The following is a 19,185-nucleotide window of genomic DNA, read 5'->3' on the forward strand; positions in this document are numbered from 1 at the left end:
GTAATCAGGATGCTATCAGAGAGGGTCTATTGACCAAGGCGGGGTATGTCTCACTTCAGGGTGATTAAATTAGAATATTAGAGTGATGCCAGAGTTTTTGGAATTAGAAGAAATCACTGAAAATTTAGGAGAATTAATAGGGTTAATTCCATGTACTATGTAGAAATTACTGAATGTGAAAATTCTATAGAAATCAAATTATCTCCAAAGAAAGTCAAAAGTCAGAACCCATCAGAACACAGCACTAGAGACTTTGACAATGTATGGGCAGTGAAACCACAATTAGGCGACGTATGTTTATGTAAATTAGGGACCCAACAAGGGGCAATAATGGCTGGTACAGCACACTGTAAAACCACGATAATCATGAATAATAACAAATGTATAACATCTAATGGTACAAATATCACATGTCCAGGTGACGACGATGACCTCGGAGAGACAACAGCTTGAACAGTATGTGCACACCCTTCCTAAGAAATGGATGGGGTGCTGTTATCCAGGACTTTTAGATGTAGGAGGTTTATTTGAAAATATGCAAAATGTTAGTAACCTCTTGTTGTTTTAATTTGACTGACGTCTTTCAAAAAGTATCAGACATAATAGAACACATGAAAATGGCCGTAGCTACTCCAGATGAAATGTCATCTTCACTAGATAATTGGTTCTTGGGCCTGCAGGGGTGGACGAAATTGTTAATAAGTACGATTATGCCAATCGGATGTTTGATTTTCATTTTGATTTTTCTTTTAATGATTCCATGTTTAATGAATTGTATTTCTAGAATCACTGCTAAGGCAGTGACTGCCACAATGGTGAGAATGAATCCAGGGGAATACACAACAATGATACGTAGGGCACCAGAGGACGAAGTTAATGTTTCAGTGGCTGATGATGATGATGATGAGGATTATGAGAACGAGAGCGAACATGAGTTTGACTAGAAAATTAAGTAACTATGGGGAAAATTTACCTGTTGTAAATTACTATGCATATGAAAAAAGTAAATGTCAAATTGTGTGTATGTTCTTTGAATGAACATATGGGGGATTGTTATGGAAATTTTACATTTAGATATGTTTCTTTTACTTTTAGATGGGTACAACTTTTATTAACGATGAAGATTCATTTTTACTCATAAGCATTTAAAAGAATATAATCAAAAGCACATTATTAAAGATATAAAACTAAGTTTTTATAAATGTATAAGTTAGAACAAGCTTGAAGGAACAAAATGTTCACTGGGTCATGTGAAGACTATGTGTACTATAAGTGTGAAAAATATGTGCGCAGCTTTGATCGAACTAAAGATAGACGAGATGTGTGAAAAAGAGCAGCAGCAAAGAACAGGAAACTTTTGCAGACATGACGTTGCTCAGACCAGTTAGAATTTGGGTTGGACATGAGATAATGAGCTTAAGACATGTCCATTTAAGGTAACAAAGGATTTTTACACAGGGTGTGTTAGGGTATATAACCTTGGCGAAAGGGACTAGCCTTCGCCTTCTCATGTCAGATGCTCTCTGCGTGAGAATGCCATGGACCTTCTCATATCAGACGCTGTCTGTGTGGGAACGTCTTATTTCATGCATGAAATAAAATACTTTATTTAATCTTTTGAGAATCGACTTTGTCTCCTTCATCCAGGTTTTTGAATATTGATAATTTCCACAACAGACTACACTTCTGTGGTATAGTTGTATATATGAATTGTAGCCACCTAGTCTTCAAATGCTCCTCCTTGGGCAGATTAAAAAAGTTCAGAACACAGCGTCTCGTCGCCATGATATTTTCCCTGGCCTTGGAGCGCAATAAGTGGGCGTATCGTATTCAAATAACTTGACAAGTTGACGTCATCTAGTCAGAGAAAAAGCTTCGGTCTTCTAACGATTCATAAAAATGACTCAGAGTCGACTCTTACTTTTGAAAGACAATAACTTTATATACGGTGTACTTTCATATTTCAAACTTTGCAGGATGTTTTTGTTCACTTAGATCTATGTTACACACTACATGAAAGGTACATTTCAAAATTCCATAATAGGTGCCCTTTAAGGGGCAAATTTGACAAGCTATAATAAATGATCTGGTATTTTGAGCTGAAATTTCACACACACATTCTGAGGAAACTATAGATTTATATTACATCTTGTGAAAAGGGGCATAATATGTCATCTTTAAAGCCCAGTCTTTAAACATCTTTCTTTTTCACTCCTGTTTGTGAGGTGTGTGTGCATGTGTGTGTTGTGTAGTCTATACACTGTAGAGAGAGACGGTCCGAAAAATAAAGGTAAGACATGCTCATGCATGTTCACAAAGTCATACAAACCTTCAGGCACACATATCTGAGAGTCAGATTGTTCACTATCTCTGGCTAAAGGTTGTTGGTGGCTGGCAGGCACTGAGAGTGAGCGGGTCAGAGAGAGAGAGAGAGAGAGAGAGAAAGAGAGAGAGCAACAGAGAGAGAGCAACAGAGAGAGAGAGAGAGCAACAGAGAGAGAGAGGAGAGAGAGAGAGAGAGAGAGAGGGAGAGATATTGGGATGTGTGACCTTCAAAGACAACAGATTAACAACCTTGGGCAGACGTGAAAAGTCATTCTAAGCCTTCAAAATACATACATGCCTTCTTTCATCCTAACACAATCATTGTTTCAAAGGTTTAATGCATATTGAGTTGAGTGTTTGATCTCCCAGACATTCACTAACGTCTGTTTACCCTTCTCTCTCACAGAGAGTGATTAATGAGAAGGAACCTGGAAGCATTGATAGAGCTCTCTGCTGGTCAAGCTGCCCCTGCTGTCCGGCTGAAGTTTGTCCACTTTCTCCAGCACTCTCACAACAGAAGCACAAGAGCAACAACAATCCTTCAATCCTCACTATTCCACAAGAAATAAAACGCACCTTCCGGGTTTAACAACTTACGTGTTTGCTCTCCATTCCCCCAAGCCCCGCTACACTGGTGGAGAATGCGGGCGGAGAACGAAGGCCCCCCAGAGGCAGCTTCCCTCCCCAGCCTGGGGGAAACCTTCCGCCAGCTTGCTGAGGTCTGCGTGCGGCAGCAACAGCTGTCAGAACAGTTGGCTGCGGGCCAAAATCAGGTGGCTGGGGAGCTTGTGCGCCTACGAACAGTGACTGCCCGGGTTACACCACTCGAGCCAACATCTTCAGCACTGCAAATTCACCCCTGAAATGACTGACCAGGGTGATGTGGAAGCCTATCTTCACACTTTTGAGGTATTTGCGGATCGAGAAGATTGGAGCCACCATGAGTGGGCACGTCTGCTGGCCCCGCTGTTGACTGGTGAGCCTCAGCGAGTATATTATTCCCTCCTGCTTGAGGATGCTGCAGACTATGGGCCCTATTATAACGCTTTGTCTAAAAAACTTTGGCTTTTGCCTGGCCAAGCCTCCGCTGAGGAAGTGGTAGAGAGAGTCACTGTGGACCGGCCTTTACGTGCTTTTCCTCATCCTTATTGCAACACCGACAGTCTCCCCAACCCACGGACCCTGGATGATTTAGTGGAGGATGTAGAGCTGCCAGAGGCGGCCCTCGCCAGAGATTCCGGGCAGAGAGCTGTTCCGTTTGTCCGAAAGGGCGCTGAGGAGCGACGTGTTGTGGATGGCAACCCCAAGCTGGTGAGCCTGGCGACTCCCCAGGGGAGTACGCCCGTTGAAACGATGCCCACGGACCTAAATCCACCAGTGGGTAGAATCTGAATGGCGGGCTGCATTGTTCATCACAATGTCCCAGACGGTGCCCCAGAGCGAGATGTTCGAATCAACGGCCGCCGGCCGTTCTTGACCGAGGAAGCAGCGTGAGCTTGGTCCAGCCCCAGCTCCTCGGACCAGAAAGGCCAGGCCGAGCACTCCTTCCCATCACCTGTGTCCACGGGGACACTAAGTATGTCCCTGCATGCACTGCATGTTTCAGCTGCCCCAGGTACCTGGTCGATTGAAGTGGGTGTCATCAAAGATCTTCCTGTTCCTCTGCTGTTGGGGAGAGATTGACCAGTTACTGAGACGACCAGAGAAGCCAGTTCACCGGAAAGGACCCTGGGGCCCAGGAAGTCATGTGGTCACCCGGCTTAACTAATAACCACCTGGATGTCTTTTCTGACCTATTCAAGCAGGTTTCAATGAGGGCTCCCTGGCCCGCGAGCAGCTCAAGGATGACAGACTCCGGCACTGCTGGAAACAGATCAGAGTTGTAGAGGGAAAAGACCATATGCCACCTCCCCACCCCTCTCCGCACTTTGTGGTGAAGAACATGGCCACCAGGCGAGGAGAAGAGAAGGAGCTCCTCGTCTTGCCAAGAGGGAAAACTGACATGGTAATTTCTTTGGCTCACACACACCCAATGGCTGGCCATCTCACAGCGGACAACACTCAGGCTCAGGGACCGTTTCCATTGGTCAGGAATCAATGCAGAGGTGCGACGGTACTGCCAAGCCTGTCCTGTCTGCCAAAGAACTGCCCCTAAGAAGCCAGCCCCGGCCCCCCTGGTGCCGCTTTCTGTTATTGACGTGCCGTTCACACGTATTGGGATGGATCTCGTGGGGCCGCTGCCCAAGTCAGCTCAGGGTCACAAGCATATTTTAGTAATTGTTGACTATGCCACCACCTATCCAGAGGCCATCCCCCTCAGATGAGCAACAGCAGCAGTCATCGCCCAAGCACTCTTACTGTTGTGTAGCCGGGTGGGGATTCCTACAGAGATCCTGACTGACCCAGGGACTCCCTTCATGTCCTGGATAATGGCCGACCTCTGCAGATTGTTAAAGGTGAAACATCTATGAACCTCAGTCTACCACCCCCAGACTGAAGGTGTAGTGGAGCGCTTTAATAGGACATTAAAGCAGATGCTGAAGAGGGTGGGTTCCGAGGATGGGATTCAGCCAATCAGCGAAAGGAGCTTGAGTCCCTGGTTCATAGCTACAAAGATATCTTCTCGAATCTTCCAGGTCACACTTCCATGAGATTCGGACCCCACCTGGTGTCATTGTCCGGCAGCAGCCCTATAGAGTTCGACAAGCCATTGAGGACGAGGTCCAGAAGATGCTCTAGCTGGGGGTCATAGAACCTCCAAACAGCCTGTGGTCCGGCCCGGTTGTGTTAGTCCAGAAACGTGATGGCCCCTTCTGCTTCTGTAATGATTTCAGGAAGCTGAATGACGTCTCCTTGTTCGACAGCTACCCCATGCCCCGAGTGGACGAACTGGTTGAGCGGCTAGGGAGGGCCGGTACATCTCCACTCTGGATCTCACAAAGAGATATTGGCAGGTACCCCTGAGCTCAGATTCTAAGCAGAAGACTGCTTTCAACAGCTCCTCGGGCATTGGCTATATCGGACCCGTCCTTCTGGCCTGCACAGGGCTCCCGCTACGTTCCAGAGGTCGATGGACGTGGTTCTAAGGCCCCACCAGCAGTATGCTACCGCCCATATGGATGATGTGGTCGTCCACTCGAAGAGCTGGGAGGACCATCTCACTCGGCACTCGAGGACCGTTTCCTTCATGGTTTGAGGAGACAGGTTTTTCTGCTGTCTCTGCATCTTCACATTGTAATTTTGCCTCTTACCAGCTCTGATAAAAAATGTCAATGATTTCATGTTGTATGATTAGAAGTGTATTTAACAATAGAGGATTTCTTGTTTTGTCTTTCACAGATCTACCCAAATGTTTAACCCTCCTACTGCATTCGGGTCCGTTTTGACCTGAAATAGTTTTTACAAAAAAAAGAAAAGAAAATTAAACTTTGTAAATTTGTAAAAAATGTCAAAAAATGTTTTTTTTTAAAGATTTAAACTAAATTATTGCACTTTTTACATTCGGGTCAGTTTTGACTCGGAAGTGAACTGTGGCTTTACACTCTAAAAAATGCTGGGTTGTTTCAACCCAATTTTGGGTAAAATATGGACAAACCCAGCCGTTGGGTTACATTTTTAAATTACATTTTTAACCCAGCGTTTGGGTTTGTTCATATTTGACCCAAAATTGGGTTGAAACAACCCAGCATTTTTTAGAGTGTGAAATTATGGTGCATTTATTACTGTTATTTTGTTTACATTTGTAGTTCGATTAATCTCAAATTACTTTAAATTAACATCTGTTTGTAAATCAATTGTTCATAGACCAAATAGTCTAAATTTGAGTCCAGATTTCCCTCTCCAATGATGAACAAGTGCAGCATCAACACATTCAGGCTGTTTACTGTATAATTAGTTTCATCTGAAAGTAAAAGTTTATGAAAGTAAAATTAATATATTTTGTCCGAAAACATTTCAGAGTAATATTGATGTTGTTTTGTTGTAGTTTTCTTGCATCACACTGTATTTTTGCTGTAGTTGTAACATTTTAAATAATTTTCTTTATTAATTTAAATTGGTAAATGTAGTAATAAATAACTTTTTGCACATTCACTCATTAATGAGATGCCACTGGTCATATACAATATGGTTTAAGTTGAAAAATATTAAGCTATGTCTGTTTTATGCCTTGAAGGCAAAACTTCAGTAGGAAAAAGCTTGACTTCACAAAACATGCCCTCCGTCTCTTCCCCAAAGCTTTCCCACTACAGGTCAGTTGTGTTAAAACATGCTCAATCTTCATGTTGCCGTTCCTGAATAGAGTGCACTAAACAGGAGATAAACTGGATGATTTGTTTTATTACAACAAGCCACTTCATCTTTTAGATGTGTGATATTGGACATCATGTACTCAGTTTCTTCCTCATCCCGGTATTCTCTTTGGATAAGTCTCTTGAGTTTAATGTTGTCCAGCACACATTATATGAAGATCATCAGTGTGTGTGTGTGTGTGTGTGTGTGTGTGTGTGTGTGTGTGTGTGTGTGTGTGCTTCTCTTCTACTCTCTCAGTGATGACTGTAAACAGTGATGAAGGAGTCTAGAGAAATAAAGAATGATGAACCAGTAGGAGAAATAATGAGGGCTTTAGTAAAAGAAAAACCAGAAGACAAAAAAAAGTGTCAAAGAGGACCATGGTATGAATTATATTGTTTTAGCTGCAAAGATATTCATCAACTAGACTTCAAATAATGCGTACAATTAAAAATAAAAAAAGATAGTTTAGATGTAGTTGCAAAGTTACTTATAAATGTCTAAAGTGCACTATTGAAATGAAGGGTAAACAAAGAAAAAAAGCATCATGAAAGTATAGTCCAGATTTGTCCAGTTTCCTGTGTGAGAAACCACCAGACATTTAACACTGGGGGTGCAGGAGAGACTATAGTTGTGGCAGAATGGAACAATTAATAACCAATTATGAAGAACTTTTGTGATTTTTCGGTGCTTCACAGTCCACTGTATGGAAAAGAGCAGTGTGACCAATTTCTTAAAAAAAGATGGAATGGACAAAAGAAAATGGTATGGACTGGAAACACATGAGGTGAGTATGGCTATAGAACATATATCCTTTATACGCATTATAACCAATTTAACATACAATGCATTGTACCTTGTGCCTTTAAGTCATATAAAAGTGTAAGATGTTGCTTCAATAAAGAAGCCAATAGGATAAATAAGCAGAAACTTCTTTCATACCGGTCTCTCAGCACTTCCCTGTGTCTCCTCGCTGGTGAGCGACACACACTGGTGATTAAAGCACACGTCTGTGGAAGAAGAGAGGGACTGAAGATCCCCAGTGAGAACACAATCTGTCTGTACTGAGAGACACACTCCCTCCGAGACTCGCTCACCACAGCTGTGAGCATCTCCACATAACAAGCCTTATTACACGCTCACACACACACACACACACACACACGCACACGCTCACACTCACACGCTCACACACACTCACACGCTCACACACACACACACACACACACACACACACACACACACACACACACACACACACACACACACACGTGCACACAGAAAGATGGTTCTCTGATACATCAGTTTCATAGGCTGTTGTTTTTTATTGATCATTGGTTTAATGGAAGAGTTTGAGATGCAGTGAGCAGCGCTTCAGAGATACAGAGTCAGCAGGATATGTCTATGCTTGTGAGTTTCAAATGACAAGATAGATACACATTTTGATAGAGTAAAATTGAGCTTTTGGTCTAGCTTAAAGTGTCATGAAACCCGCTGTTTTATCCTGGTCGTTCACACCTCAGAGTTGTGCGTGTAAATCTGTGGAAAAGTGGGAGAGTAGAGGGAGGGAAAAGGGGAGACAACAACCAATAAAACACTGCAACACACTCAGACACATGAATATTAAATATGACCTCGGAGAGGAGAAAACAGAGTTGAGGGTTAAAAAAACCTAACCCTATATAACAAACTGACAAAACCAGTGAGAAACGCGGAACAAGGTCTAATAATAATATTATTGTCATTACATTTACCAGCACGACAGTCTCTGAACAAATGAAGTGTCCGTTTAACAGAAAGAATAAAGGTATTTATCCATCGTTCTTTGAATTGTTGGTTTACATCCTTGTCTGCTGTGTATCAGAATAATCCATCGTGTTCATGACCAGACGTCATTATTTGCACATATATCTCATTTGAAGAAGACATGTGCGCACACACGGCGCTGGTTCATGTTTAGAGCACTAGAGTATATGAAATAAGTCCATACAAAGTTTTAAACGCGTTTGCTCCGGTCAATATATGTCCTAGGCCTATATGATCCGCACTGCGAGCAACATGAGCAACTCTCATGGCATGCGCACGCCAATGGTTTTTTAATCCTTCGCTGTGATGCGACCTCAAATTAGCCTGGGAAAACCCTGACGAACTTCCGGCAAATTTAAGATTTGCTCTGCAAGTCCGTCTGGCCAAGAGCCCATTCAAACCCATTTCCAATCTGTCCAAATCTGTCCACCAATCAGAAGCGTTGAGGCGGGCTTTACACGGTGATGGGTTTAGGTCTATCTAATTGTGCCCAGAGGCATTTGGGTGACGTCCGTTGGCGACGCCCCTTTGGAAATGGGCTGTGAATGAAACCCAGAAGAACGAAACTGCTTGGAAATATGCAAAAATAACCAATTTCCAACTATTGATAACATTTATGAGAGCTTTTAGTGTTTTCAGTGATGTGCAGCCTGTACATATCTGTCAGAAACATGTGTTTTGGGGTTTCATGACCCTTTAAGAAAACAAAAGTTTGGGATGGAGAGTAATCATGAAACCACACATCTTCATGGCTAGATAACATTTAGCACCCATGAGGAACTGACGTCTCAGATCAGCCAAACAATATCAACTCAGCAGTTCCCTTCGTTTCTGATGATCATATGTATGAAGACGACAATCACAAAATAATTCAGCATTTTGCTAAGGTGTGTTTCCAGTCCCAAGCTGCCCTTGTGTCTCCTTTCTGAGAGAGAACTTATAAATATGGATTTGTTCAATGTAGTTAAAGTGCACAAGAGTTTTGATTAAAGAACAAAACAATGTTGGGTAATATACATTAGATCAGGGGTTCTCGACTCTGGCCCTCGAGATCCACAGTCCTGCTCCAGCCTTGATCAAACTCTCCTGGCTGTAACCTTCTAGTAATCCTGAAGACCTCGATTAGCTTGTTCAGGTGTGTTTGATTAGGGTTGGAGCAAAACTGCAGGAAAGTGGAACTTGAGGGACAGAGTCATGCCCTTCACTCGCTAACTTCCCTCCGTCTCGTTCACTCGGATGTACATCATTGCTTATGTTGCACGAGTGCCACTACTGGTGGAAACAGCAATGGGCAGAACTGGAACGTGCTTAGCCCTCGATCACTTAGAGTCCACTAGGGTCTAGATTCTATATGTATATAGGTGTGTTTGAGTTGTTTACATTATTTTTTTAAATAATTAATATATCATAGAGTTGTTTGTGGTGGGGTAAAGTAAACGCAATATGCATTGACATCACAATCGTGTTGCATTGTGGTATATGGAGTTCCCTGAAGTGTACATATGAAGTAGACTCGCTCCATCTGTCAAAATCAAGGGAGCGAGGGTCTGTCCATATAAACTTCCCTCGTCCACTTCATGAAGTGGAACGCACTTCAAAATGGCGGCAGGGATTCCCCCGAGGGGAAGTGCTTAGGGAAGTTCGCAAGTGCGTGTCTAAAAGTGGACTGGAACGCAGCCAGAGTTGAGATTCCCTGCCTTATGCCGGGTTCAGACTAGACAGATTTTAGATTCGTAAACTGTTACTTTCATTTTCATTTTTTTTCCCCAGTCCTTCTCGACGGGTTCCTTCACATCTGTGTGTTTGACCAATAGGAGCACAGAAGCTCTTCCGCACACAGCTTTCAAACATGGCGAAACGAAAGAGAGACGACGGTATTGGTGCAATGGAGGAAAGAACGTGGAGCTATGGCAGAACTCCAACCTTATGATGTTTCCTCGAGGGACAACCACGACAGAGTGAAAAAAGATGAACGATTGCGGAGGCGCTTCAGCAAACTGGTGAGTAGGCTACATTTATTTTTAGTACTGGCTAAAAATAAAAAACTATTGTGACTGGTCTCCTACTCTTCCTACTACGGCCGGCTAGTGGGTGAGGCTAGGAAGCTCATCAACGGAACAATGTCCACCTGTTCTTCCCTCTATAAACGTTTAGGCTTTGTTGGTATGGGGGTGTGCTAGCTTCCTCACGGTTGTTTTGTGTTTGGCTCTGGCTTCTGTTTGTTTTAACCTTGTTATTAGTTTAAAATATTGTTCTGTCTGATACTTTTACATCATTTGTCTGACAGAAATTGTACTTGATTATGTAGGGGTTTTTGTATTATATATTTTTCTACTTTTGTTAAAAAATATTTTTGGTTGCAACCTTACCAACCTTACTCTGTCCTCCTTTCATTTGTCACGGCTCTGAGCCGGTCATGACAAATGTGGGTGCGAGACGTCTCGGGATCAGATCCCGGACGAGCCCCCATATTTGTCACAAAATTGTCAAATGAATGGAGGACATAGTGAGTTGGTTTGCAAGAATTAACCCTAATAACATAACATAAAAATATAGAAAAACTAGAAAACATGGTCATCTGTAATGTCTGTCTGGTGCATGGATGTACCAAAGATAGAAAACAAAATACTCCAAAACAAAAGCCAAAATCAAACACAAAGCAACCAGGAGCAAGCTCAATCAACACTAACACAGCCTAAACTTTTATTGAGGGAAGAACAGGTCGACATCGTTCCGTTGATGCGCCTCCTAGCCTCACCCACTTGCCGGAAGTAGCATGAAGAGTAGGAGACCCGTCACAATATATATATTTTACCTCAAGTTCTTTTTGGAAAATTCCATACTGTCCTCTTTGTGCAATCTAGGAACGTGTCCATTGTCAGGTTTTCTTTCTTTTTGATAGTTTTTCTAATGACAAGTTATCCAGTGCAAAACACATCGCTTTGGTAGCCATTGTTTGTTTATGCTCACAATACCGTCAGTCGATAGTTCCACCTTCTCGATGACATCACACACATCGTTAAAGACTGCAAGCAATAACTTCTAGGGAAGCAATGTGTAGTCTGAAATGTTTTTTTGTCAATAACACGACAAGAATTTAGAAGCTAAAATCGCATAATCTGACACAGTAAACAGACAAAAATATTGTAAAGTCTGAACCCGGCATTAGATTGTCATCGTGGTTCAGTCAGCAATACTAAAGGAGGTTCACTTACAGCAAACTGGAGCAAAGAGAAACTGTAAGGGACGGAGACGTTTGCAATACAGAGACACACAACATCGACAGAAACAGACAACATAAATCCAAAGATGGTTTTCAAAAGAGAGCTTTCCCAGACAGCCACATAGTGTCGGCCCAGATCCAGCCCATATCCGGTACATGTGGAATCCAGGTGTACCAGGTGTGGGCCGACACTATGTTGCTGTCTGGGTTCCATTTGATTTGAGTGTTAGCACAGTGTTTTCACCCTGAATAGTGGTGGAGTTGCCGGGACCCCACTTCTGGCTGGCATGTAGGTAGTTATGTCTTCAGAAGGATTCTGTGTGTTTATTTATCCCGGAACCCAGCTGTGTTTGCTCTGCTGTGTGCCCGTAAATCCAAATCCCATGCTCATTCCGTGTGCCAGCGAGGAATCAAAGTTGAAATCGATCTCTTCTCCCGACTCCATAATGTCATGTAGAAGTATAGACTCCACGTCACAGTCCAGGCTGCTATAGAATACATCCATATCCAGGTCTGGTGGGAGCCTCTCGTGTGGGAAGAGCTGATCCGGGTGGTGGGAGTTGTGAAAAGCGTTCCCAGTCCCCTGAGGCTGACGGTACAGTCCGTATCCCACACTGTGCTGATGTGAATCGGTGTAAATATAGGCATGGGGTGGATGGCATGCGGCTGTAGTGAGATCGCAGGTGATTGGGTTTGGGGGAAGTGAAGTGGCTGCTGGGAGATGTGCATCAACTGCGGGACTATATAGGTAAGGGGCTTTATGTATGTACGAATGCATGTGTCCATCATTGGGATGAGAGTGGACCATTGCAGGTCGAAAGTCCTGGCTTAAACTTTGAATGATGTTGTGGCTGTGAAACGGCTTGGATGAATGGTTAGTAGTAGGGTCATTATTGTAAGCACCAACCATCATAGAGTGGACCTCATTCTCTTTCCCAAGTATCATGTCTTTGACAAGGAACTGGGATCCGATGGTCAGCAAGCTTTGTAGGGTACTTGTGCCTTTGTAAGCATGCATACTACTGGAGTTCTCCTCAATAGTGTGCATGGAGGAATGGTCCTGAAGCATGCCTAGATCCGACTGGCTATAATCCCAGCCTTGCTCCTCGATGTCACTGAAGTAGAGGTAGGGAGGGTGTTTATGGCATGGGGATTGGTAGATAACCGTTGATCTGAGATCTGTAGGGTAGTGGGATGCAGGTGAATGAGCACTGGAGGGACTGGGATAGAGGCGTGGAGATGCCGAGCTGGATATCCTTCCTTCGTCAGGTTCCCCTAATTCCTCTGCTAGGACGGGTGATAGCCGACCACTAAGAGTTGATGCTGACAGGCTTCCGAGCGAATGGAGGTCCGTCCAAGTCTCGAACTCCTCCTTAAGCACCACCTCACCTGCTCCAGACTTCCCAGTGGGACTGCAATGCTCCGGAGAGCTACAGAACCCTATCAACGTCTTCTCTGCTTTCCCAGCCGTGTTCTTACGGTTTGCTCTGCCTTTCCTCTTCAGGGGCTTGGTGCCGTTGTCCACTGAGGCAGCGCGACGCCGGGGAGACTTTCCCAGCTTCCCTCCATCGGGATTCAGCATCCACCAGGAACTCTTGCCAGTTCCCTCATTCTGCACACGGATGAAACGTGTGTGCAGGGATAAGTTGTGGCGGATGGAGTTCTAGAGAAAAAAAGACGAGAGTTTTAGAATAATATAGTTACAAAAGAAAGGTCTTGTCTCTTGAGGAGAGTGAGGTTTACCTGCACAGCTATCTTTTACCCGATGGCCTCTTGTTACATTAACAAAAATGTATCTGAATCAGACAGACAACCATGGGCGTAAATTTCATCTAACAGTGGATAAAATAAATTAAAAAAAGTACTAAACAAACAATGTATCAACCCTCAGATGGGGTGGGTCCTGACCCTCCCGTGATTTTCTCACTCATTCACAAAATACTCACTCAGTAATGAAGTATCAAGATACTTGTATAATTTTGAGTATCTATTTTTTTCTGTAGAGTAGTTAGCTTAGCTTGCTACAGACATTTCCTTCTCCACTATTTATATCTACACCATCTATATGAATACCCTAAAAATATACTTCAAATACATTTTATTAAAGTCCAGCTGTGGTGTAAATCCAGCTTTTAATGTTGTTTATGTGTCTATGTGGTGTTTTTGATATGCTTTAAGTGGACAGCATTGCTGAATATTTTCTGCTTAAAACTGCAGTGAACCAAAGACAGTCTCAAAAACACGGTTTGAAGTCACTGGTGTTTCTGACGTCACACACTACCTTGTAACCAATCAGATCAACTTGTGATCATCAACCAGTGGATCTCTGAGCTGAGTGAGTGAGTGGAGGCGGGGCTCATTTGCATATTCATAGAACCGCACATCCTAAATGAGGCGAGGGTGTCGAGTTACATTCAAGATATTTTAAGGCATTAAGTAATTTAAATTTAAATGTCATTTTGGTGATCAAAGATTAGTTTTAAGGGATACAATTATTGACTTCAGGGGAAATTTAAGTTGAAGTGTATTTTCCACGTGTAGCCTACTTTACGTAGTAAGTATACTAAAATCAACATACTAGTAGTATACTTCTAAGTGCACCATTTCAATACTATTTTTGACTAAATTGGCCCACTTTTTAGTTTATTAAAGTATACTTTTTTAAGGGTTCTTTAAGTGTAACGGTAGTAAACTTTGCCTATACTCTGAACTGTACAATTGAACTTATAATGTTAGTTTATCTATATCTCACCTACTTTTTACATTATGGAAGTACATTTTGAAGTATTCTCCTAGCAAACTACTAGTTTAACAGTTTTTATACAGCAAGAATACTTGTAAGTTGTCTTTAAGTCTAATTAACATCATACTTGCAGTTCAGTATTTAAAGTTATTTTTGTACTTTAAGGGCCAGATTTACTAAACAGGTCAAATTAGTGTGAGACCACAATCCCATTAATTTGGAGTTTGAAAGAGAAACTCCTACAAATGCTATCTCTTTGATAGAGAAAATGGAGGAGTTGGCCATATAAGTGTGCTTTAATGGGGTGGATGTGGACTGATCTCTGGCTTCGGGATCTTTCCAGCCGGAGAGACGAAATGTGTCTTTCACGCTCACATCTCCTAATCTCAAATATTCATTCATTTCTTTCTTTTTACCTTCAGGGACGAATCTCATTGGTAAGGCTATACTTCTCACTGTCAATCCAGCATTATAATGTTGAGTGGAAAGCTTATATTCTTAAGCGCTCTCTGTTCTTTCATTTTCAATTTATGCTATTCATTGAACCGATATAATCAGTCCAGTCGCTCAAACACACAGAGCATTATTTTCTAAGTATTTTCCCCAGACAGCAACATAGTGTCGGCCCAGATCCGGCCCACATCCGGGACATGTTCAACGCGTACCAGATCTGGGCCGACACTATGTTGTCTGGGACACTATTATGGGGAATTAATCTATGAATGGCATAAACATCAACAAGCGTGTCTGCTAGAGTAAGACAAAACTGTGAGGTTTGTGTTAAAGGAAAAGAGAAAAAGAGTTGGCTGCACTGGAAAGGTCATCCATACCTGCACTGGTTCGGGAAATTGTGATAGTAAAGTAAAATAAAATAAAACAATCTAAATATAACATCTTGGACCCTATTGTAACGCTCTGAAGCGCAAGTATCAAACACGAAACGCAAGTAACTCTGCGGGCGGATCCCGGCGCTGTCGCTATTATACCGGCGGGATAAACGACTCTTGTGCCCGACGCAAATCTAAAATGTGTTGGTCTGAAGTCGCTTCATTATTCATAGGTGTGGTTTGGGCGTAACGTGAAATAAACCTATCAGAGCGTCCTCTCACATTCCCTTTAAGAGCCGGCGCGCTTGTTCCACGACGGATTGCTATTATAACGGCGGATCGCTATTATAACGGCGGATCGCTATTATAACGGCGGATTGCTATTATAACGGCGGGTTTGCCGGCGCACGCCAGGAGCGGTTCACAGCCGAGGAGACCGACGTTCTCGTCAGGGCCGTAAAACACAGAGAAGTGACATTGGGGATGATGGAGAAACACACACAAATAAGCTTCGGTTAAACAGGCGTATAATAATTTGGGTAAATGTGTAATCTAGATTTATGTATTTTTCCACATCTTCACAGACACAACAATGATTTCTCTCGTGTGTTAATATTTTTCCTTGTAATAATGGATGATTTGCAAAAATGAAAACTGCTGTGTCTGTTTAGATGAGAGAATCAAAGTGTGTGTGTTGTTCACACGCTACATAATGGCCAAGCACGCGCCCTTAAAATAGCATCTGACTAACGCGCGGCGCCGCTGTCTTTAGACTGGGTTTCTCCTGGTCAGCGGCGGAGTTGTTTTCTGGAACTGCAGAATATCACCAGGGAACGTTTGCGCCGGAACACACTCCTCTTTACACTGAACCGCCCCCCCCCCCCCGAGCGCAAGTTCATTCCCTAATTTACCGTCGTGCGTCTGTGGAGGGAAGAGTCGCTGTGCGCGGGTGCAGAATAGGAATGATACATGCGGCGTGTACAAAGTCAATTGTGCTGGGGGCAAGATACGGCCCATGATCTGCTTTTGCAGACAAAAATGAAACGTACATGTTTTGTTCTTTATTTTTGATGAAATGCTAGAGCATAATCCCTGAATGGGTGTTTCAAGTAATGAATTAGGTCTCAGTGGTTCATCGGACACAAAAGGTTTCTTAAGGCAACAATACAAGGAGAGTATCCATGGAAACATGAGGAAAAAGAGAATTCATCTGTGTAGGTTTGGGGCAGACAAACAGGGATCCTTATCATGAAGCTACCGTAAATCAGGGCAGTTTTTAAAATGTTGTTCCTAACAAATCTGGAAATAAACGCTAATATCCCAATTAATTCTCATGAGTATTACATATAATGCAAGGCTAATCCTTATTACGGAAATGGGTGAATAACTCACAAAGATTGCAGTTATTAGAGGCGCGCTACTTTCTGACAATGACTTTGATGACGTGTTGGATAATTAGTGATTAACAGATCGGTCAATACTGAGATATATGAATGTTCATTTGGACATCATGTGTGCAGCCCAGAGGTACACTCCCAGTCCAGCAGGGAAGAGCTGTTACGGTAACTGGCATTGACACCGTGTCCACTCCTGTTAGACGAGAGACGAGACGCCGCGTCACACTCGATACACTCAACATTTCCACTTTCTGCAGCGCTACTAAAACACTTCCAGGAACTTCTAATTAACCACAGACTCTGGCGGCACAAATGAACAACACACTTCCTCTTCTGCAAACGACATGTTACATTTCGGAGCTCATTAATGACTGAAATATCTTTTGTTCTACTGGTCTTCCGTGGCACAGTCTTTAACAGTTTAAAACCATCAAAAATGGAAAGACAAGTTGTTTTCCCCAGTGCACAAGAAGCCACAAGAGCAATATTTACCCAGCACTCGACACTATCACAAATGTACTAGTCCCTCTGTAGTCAATCATTTTATCCCTTAAAACTCATCTTTGATCACGGAAATTACATATTTACATATTTTTTCCTTGAAAAAAAAAAGGTCATGCCTTAAAATATCTTGAATGTAACTCGACACCCTCATTTAGTATGTGCGCTTCTATGAATATGCAAATGAGCCCCGCCTCCACTCACTCAGAGATCCACTGGTGGACGATCACATGTTGATCTGATTGGTCAAGGTAGTGTGTGACGTCAGAAACACCAGCGATTTCAAACCGTGTGTTTGACTGTCTTTGGTTCACTGCAGTTTTAAGCAGAAAATACTCAGCAATGCTGTCCACTTATGAACTTACACATGGTGTGTGTTAAAGCAGATTAATAACACCACATACACACATAAACTACATTAAAAGCTGGATTTACACCACAGGGGGACTTTAAAAAACAATCGTACACAGCAGTATAATCTCTGCAAGTGTAGACTGGTTTCCTGGTGAATCCTGGATTCATGCTGTGTTGAGACTGTGTCCACTTTACATGCATTAACTGAACTAACTCCACACCATGTAACCAATAACTGAAGGTAAGTATTTTCTGTAATGAGCTCAGAGGGTTAATGTCTTTGTAAGTTCCTTCACTCCCTCATTGAGTAAGGTTTGTTGCCTGGAAGAAACATGAGCTGAACCCCTCAGCACTAAAAGTGAAGCCAGCGCATGTCGATCGCCCCCTGGTGGCTGGCTGCAGTATTAGCCATAAGCCCCGCCCTCTCCATGCAATCAAATGGGATGCAAAACAAACCTAAAAAACCCAATTACACTTCAAATAATTTTTTTCCAGAGATAATATCGTCATGTTAGGTAGTTTTCATTATGCTGATGTATGTTCAAGTGTTCGTTTTTCCAATAAGTTTGGTGTCAGTTATTTGATGCTATATAAAACGGGGTGTGACGTCATGATTGACAGCTGTGCTAGCGAATGAGTCTGCAGGAGTGTTTAGATCCAAACCGAATCCAACATAGGAGGGTATGAGAGTGGGTTGGCATTGAGAACGCTGTTATGTAGATTGCCACAGGGAGGACAGCTGGAGCTCTAGCCTCCAGTCGTGTTGTGCTTCACTGCTGACTTCTCCTTCTGTGCTCCAGGGAACGTGTCCCATAGGGCCAGATACTTACAGCTCCACCACGAGACCCTGTGCCATCCGGACACCACTGCCACCCATCTGTCTGCTCCACCCACACCCAGTGCTGATCCCAGTCCTCTAACCACTCCAGCAACACACCTGACTTAACAGCGCTGTCTTTACATTACTTCTAGTATATATTACACCTTAAAAAACACTGGGTTAAAAACAACCCAATATAGGTTGTTTTCAACCCAAGGGCTGGGTAAAATAGGACAGAACACGTTGGGTTAATTTTACCAGCAAATTGGGTTGTTTATTTAACCCAGCATAGTTGATTAATGTTGACTATAAAACTAGCTTTCGGTGCCTCGCATCGCACCGCTGTCTGTTGCTTTGCATACAATACACGATATACAGCACAATGACAACTCTATAGATCAGAGAAAAATATATAGAGTAAAAGTATTCTACCGAAGACATGCACCATTTTGACGGAGCTGCACTGCTCTCTCCTGAAGAGGTCGCAAAAAGCCAGTGATAAATAACTCAACCCCTGGGTTGTTATATCTGACCCAGGAGCTGGGTGACACAAAAACTGAAAAAATTACCCAAAAGGCTCAATAGTTAGGGAAAGTTAGGCATTTCTTTGGCCAATCTGCAAAAAAATGTCTTACCAATAGCTTTTTTTACCATGTGTTCCTATAGGTGTCTAGTAACACCTCCCAATTTATCCACGGCCAAATCCTCGGGGAAACGCCTGGAGGGGCAATCAAAGTTGGGGTGCCCAGAGGGCCTGGGTACCAAAAAAAAAAAAAAAAATTTTTTTTTTTTTGCCAATATTAGCTTTTGAGATGTCTAACTAGGGGTTTTTAGGGGTGCTGAATCTATCCCAGCCATTAGTTTTGAGTAAAAATGTCTCCTTAATCTAGAGCTGCACG

The 19,185-nt window shown here is 42.8% G+C and overlaps 1 protein-coding gene across 1 annotated transcript in view; it reads right to left on the minus strand.

Annotated features, from left to right (window-relative positions):
* Positions 1 to 7,929: 7,929 nt before the first annotated feature.
* Positions 7,930 to 19,185, minus strand: part of foxo6a (forkhead box O6 a) — a 30,996-nt gene continuing 19,740 nt past the window's right edge. Inside the window, exon 2 of the mRNA XM_079626218.1 lies at positions 7,930 to 13,307. Within this exon, the coding sequence (XP_079482344.1) occupies positions 11,973 to 13,307 (1,335 nt within the window). The 3' untranslated portion in view covers positions 7,930 to 11,972. The remainder of the gene's footprint in view (positions 13,308 to 19,185) is intronic.

This window comes from Phoxinus phoxinus, assembly GCF_949152265.1.
Source record: "Phoxinus phoxinus genome assembly, chromosome: 10".
Lineage (NCBI taxonomy): Eukaryota > Metazoa > Chordata > Actinopteri > Cypriniformes > Leuciscidae > Phoxinus > Phoxinus phoxinus.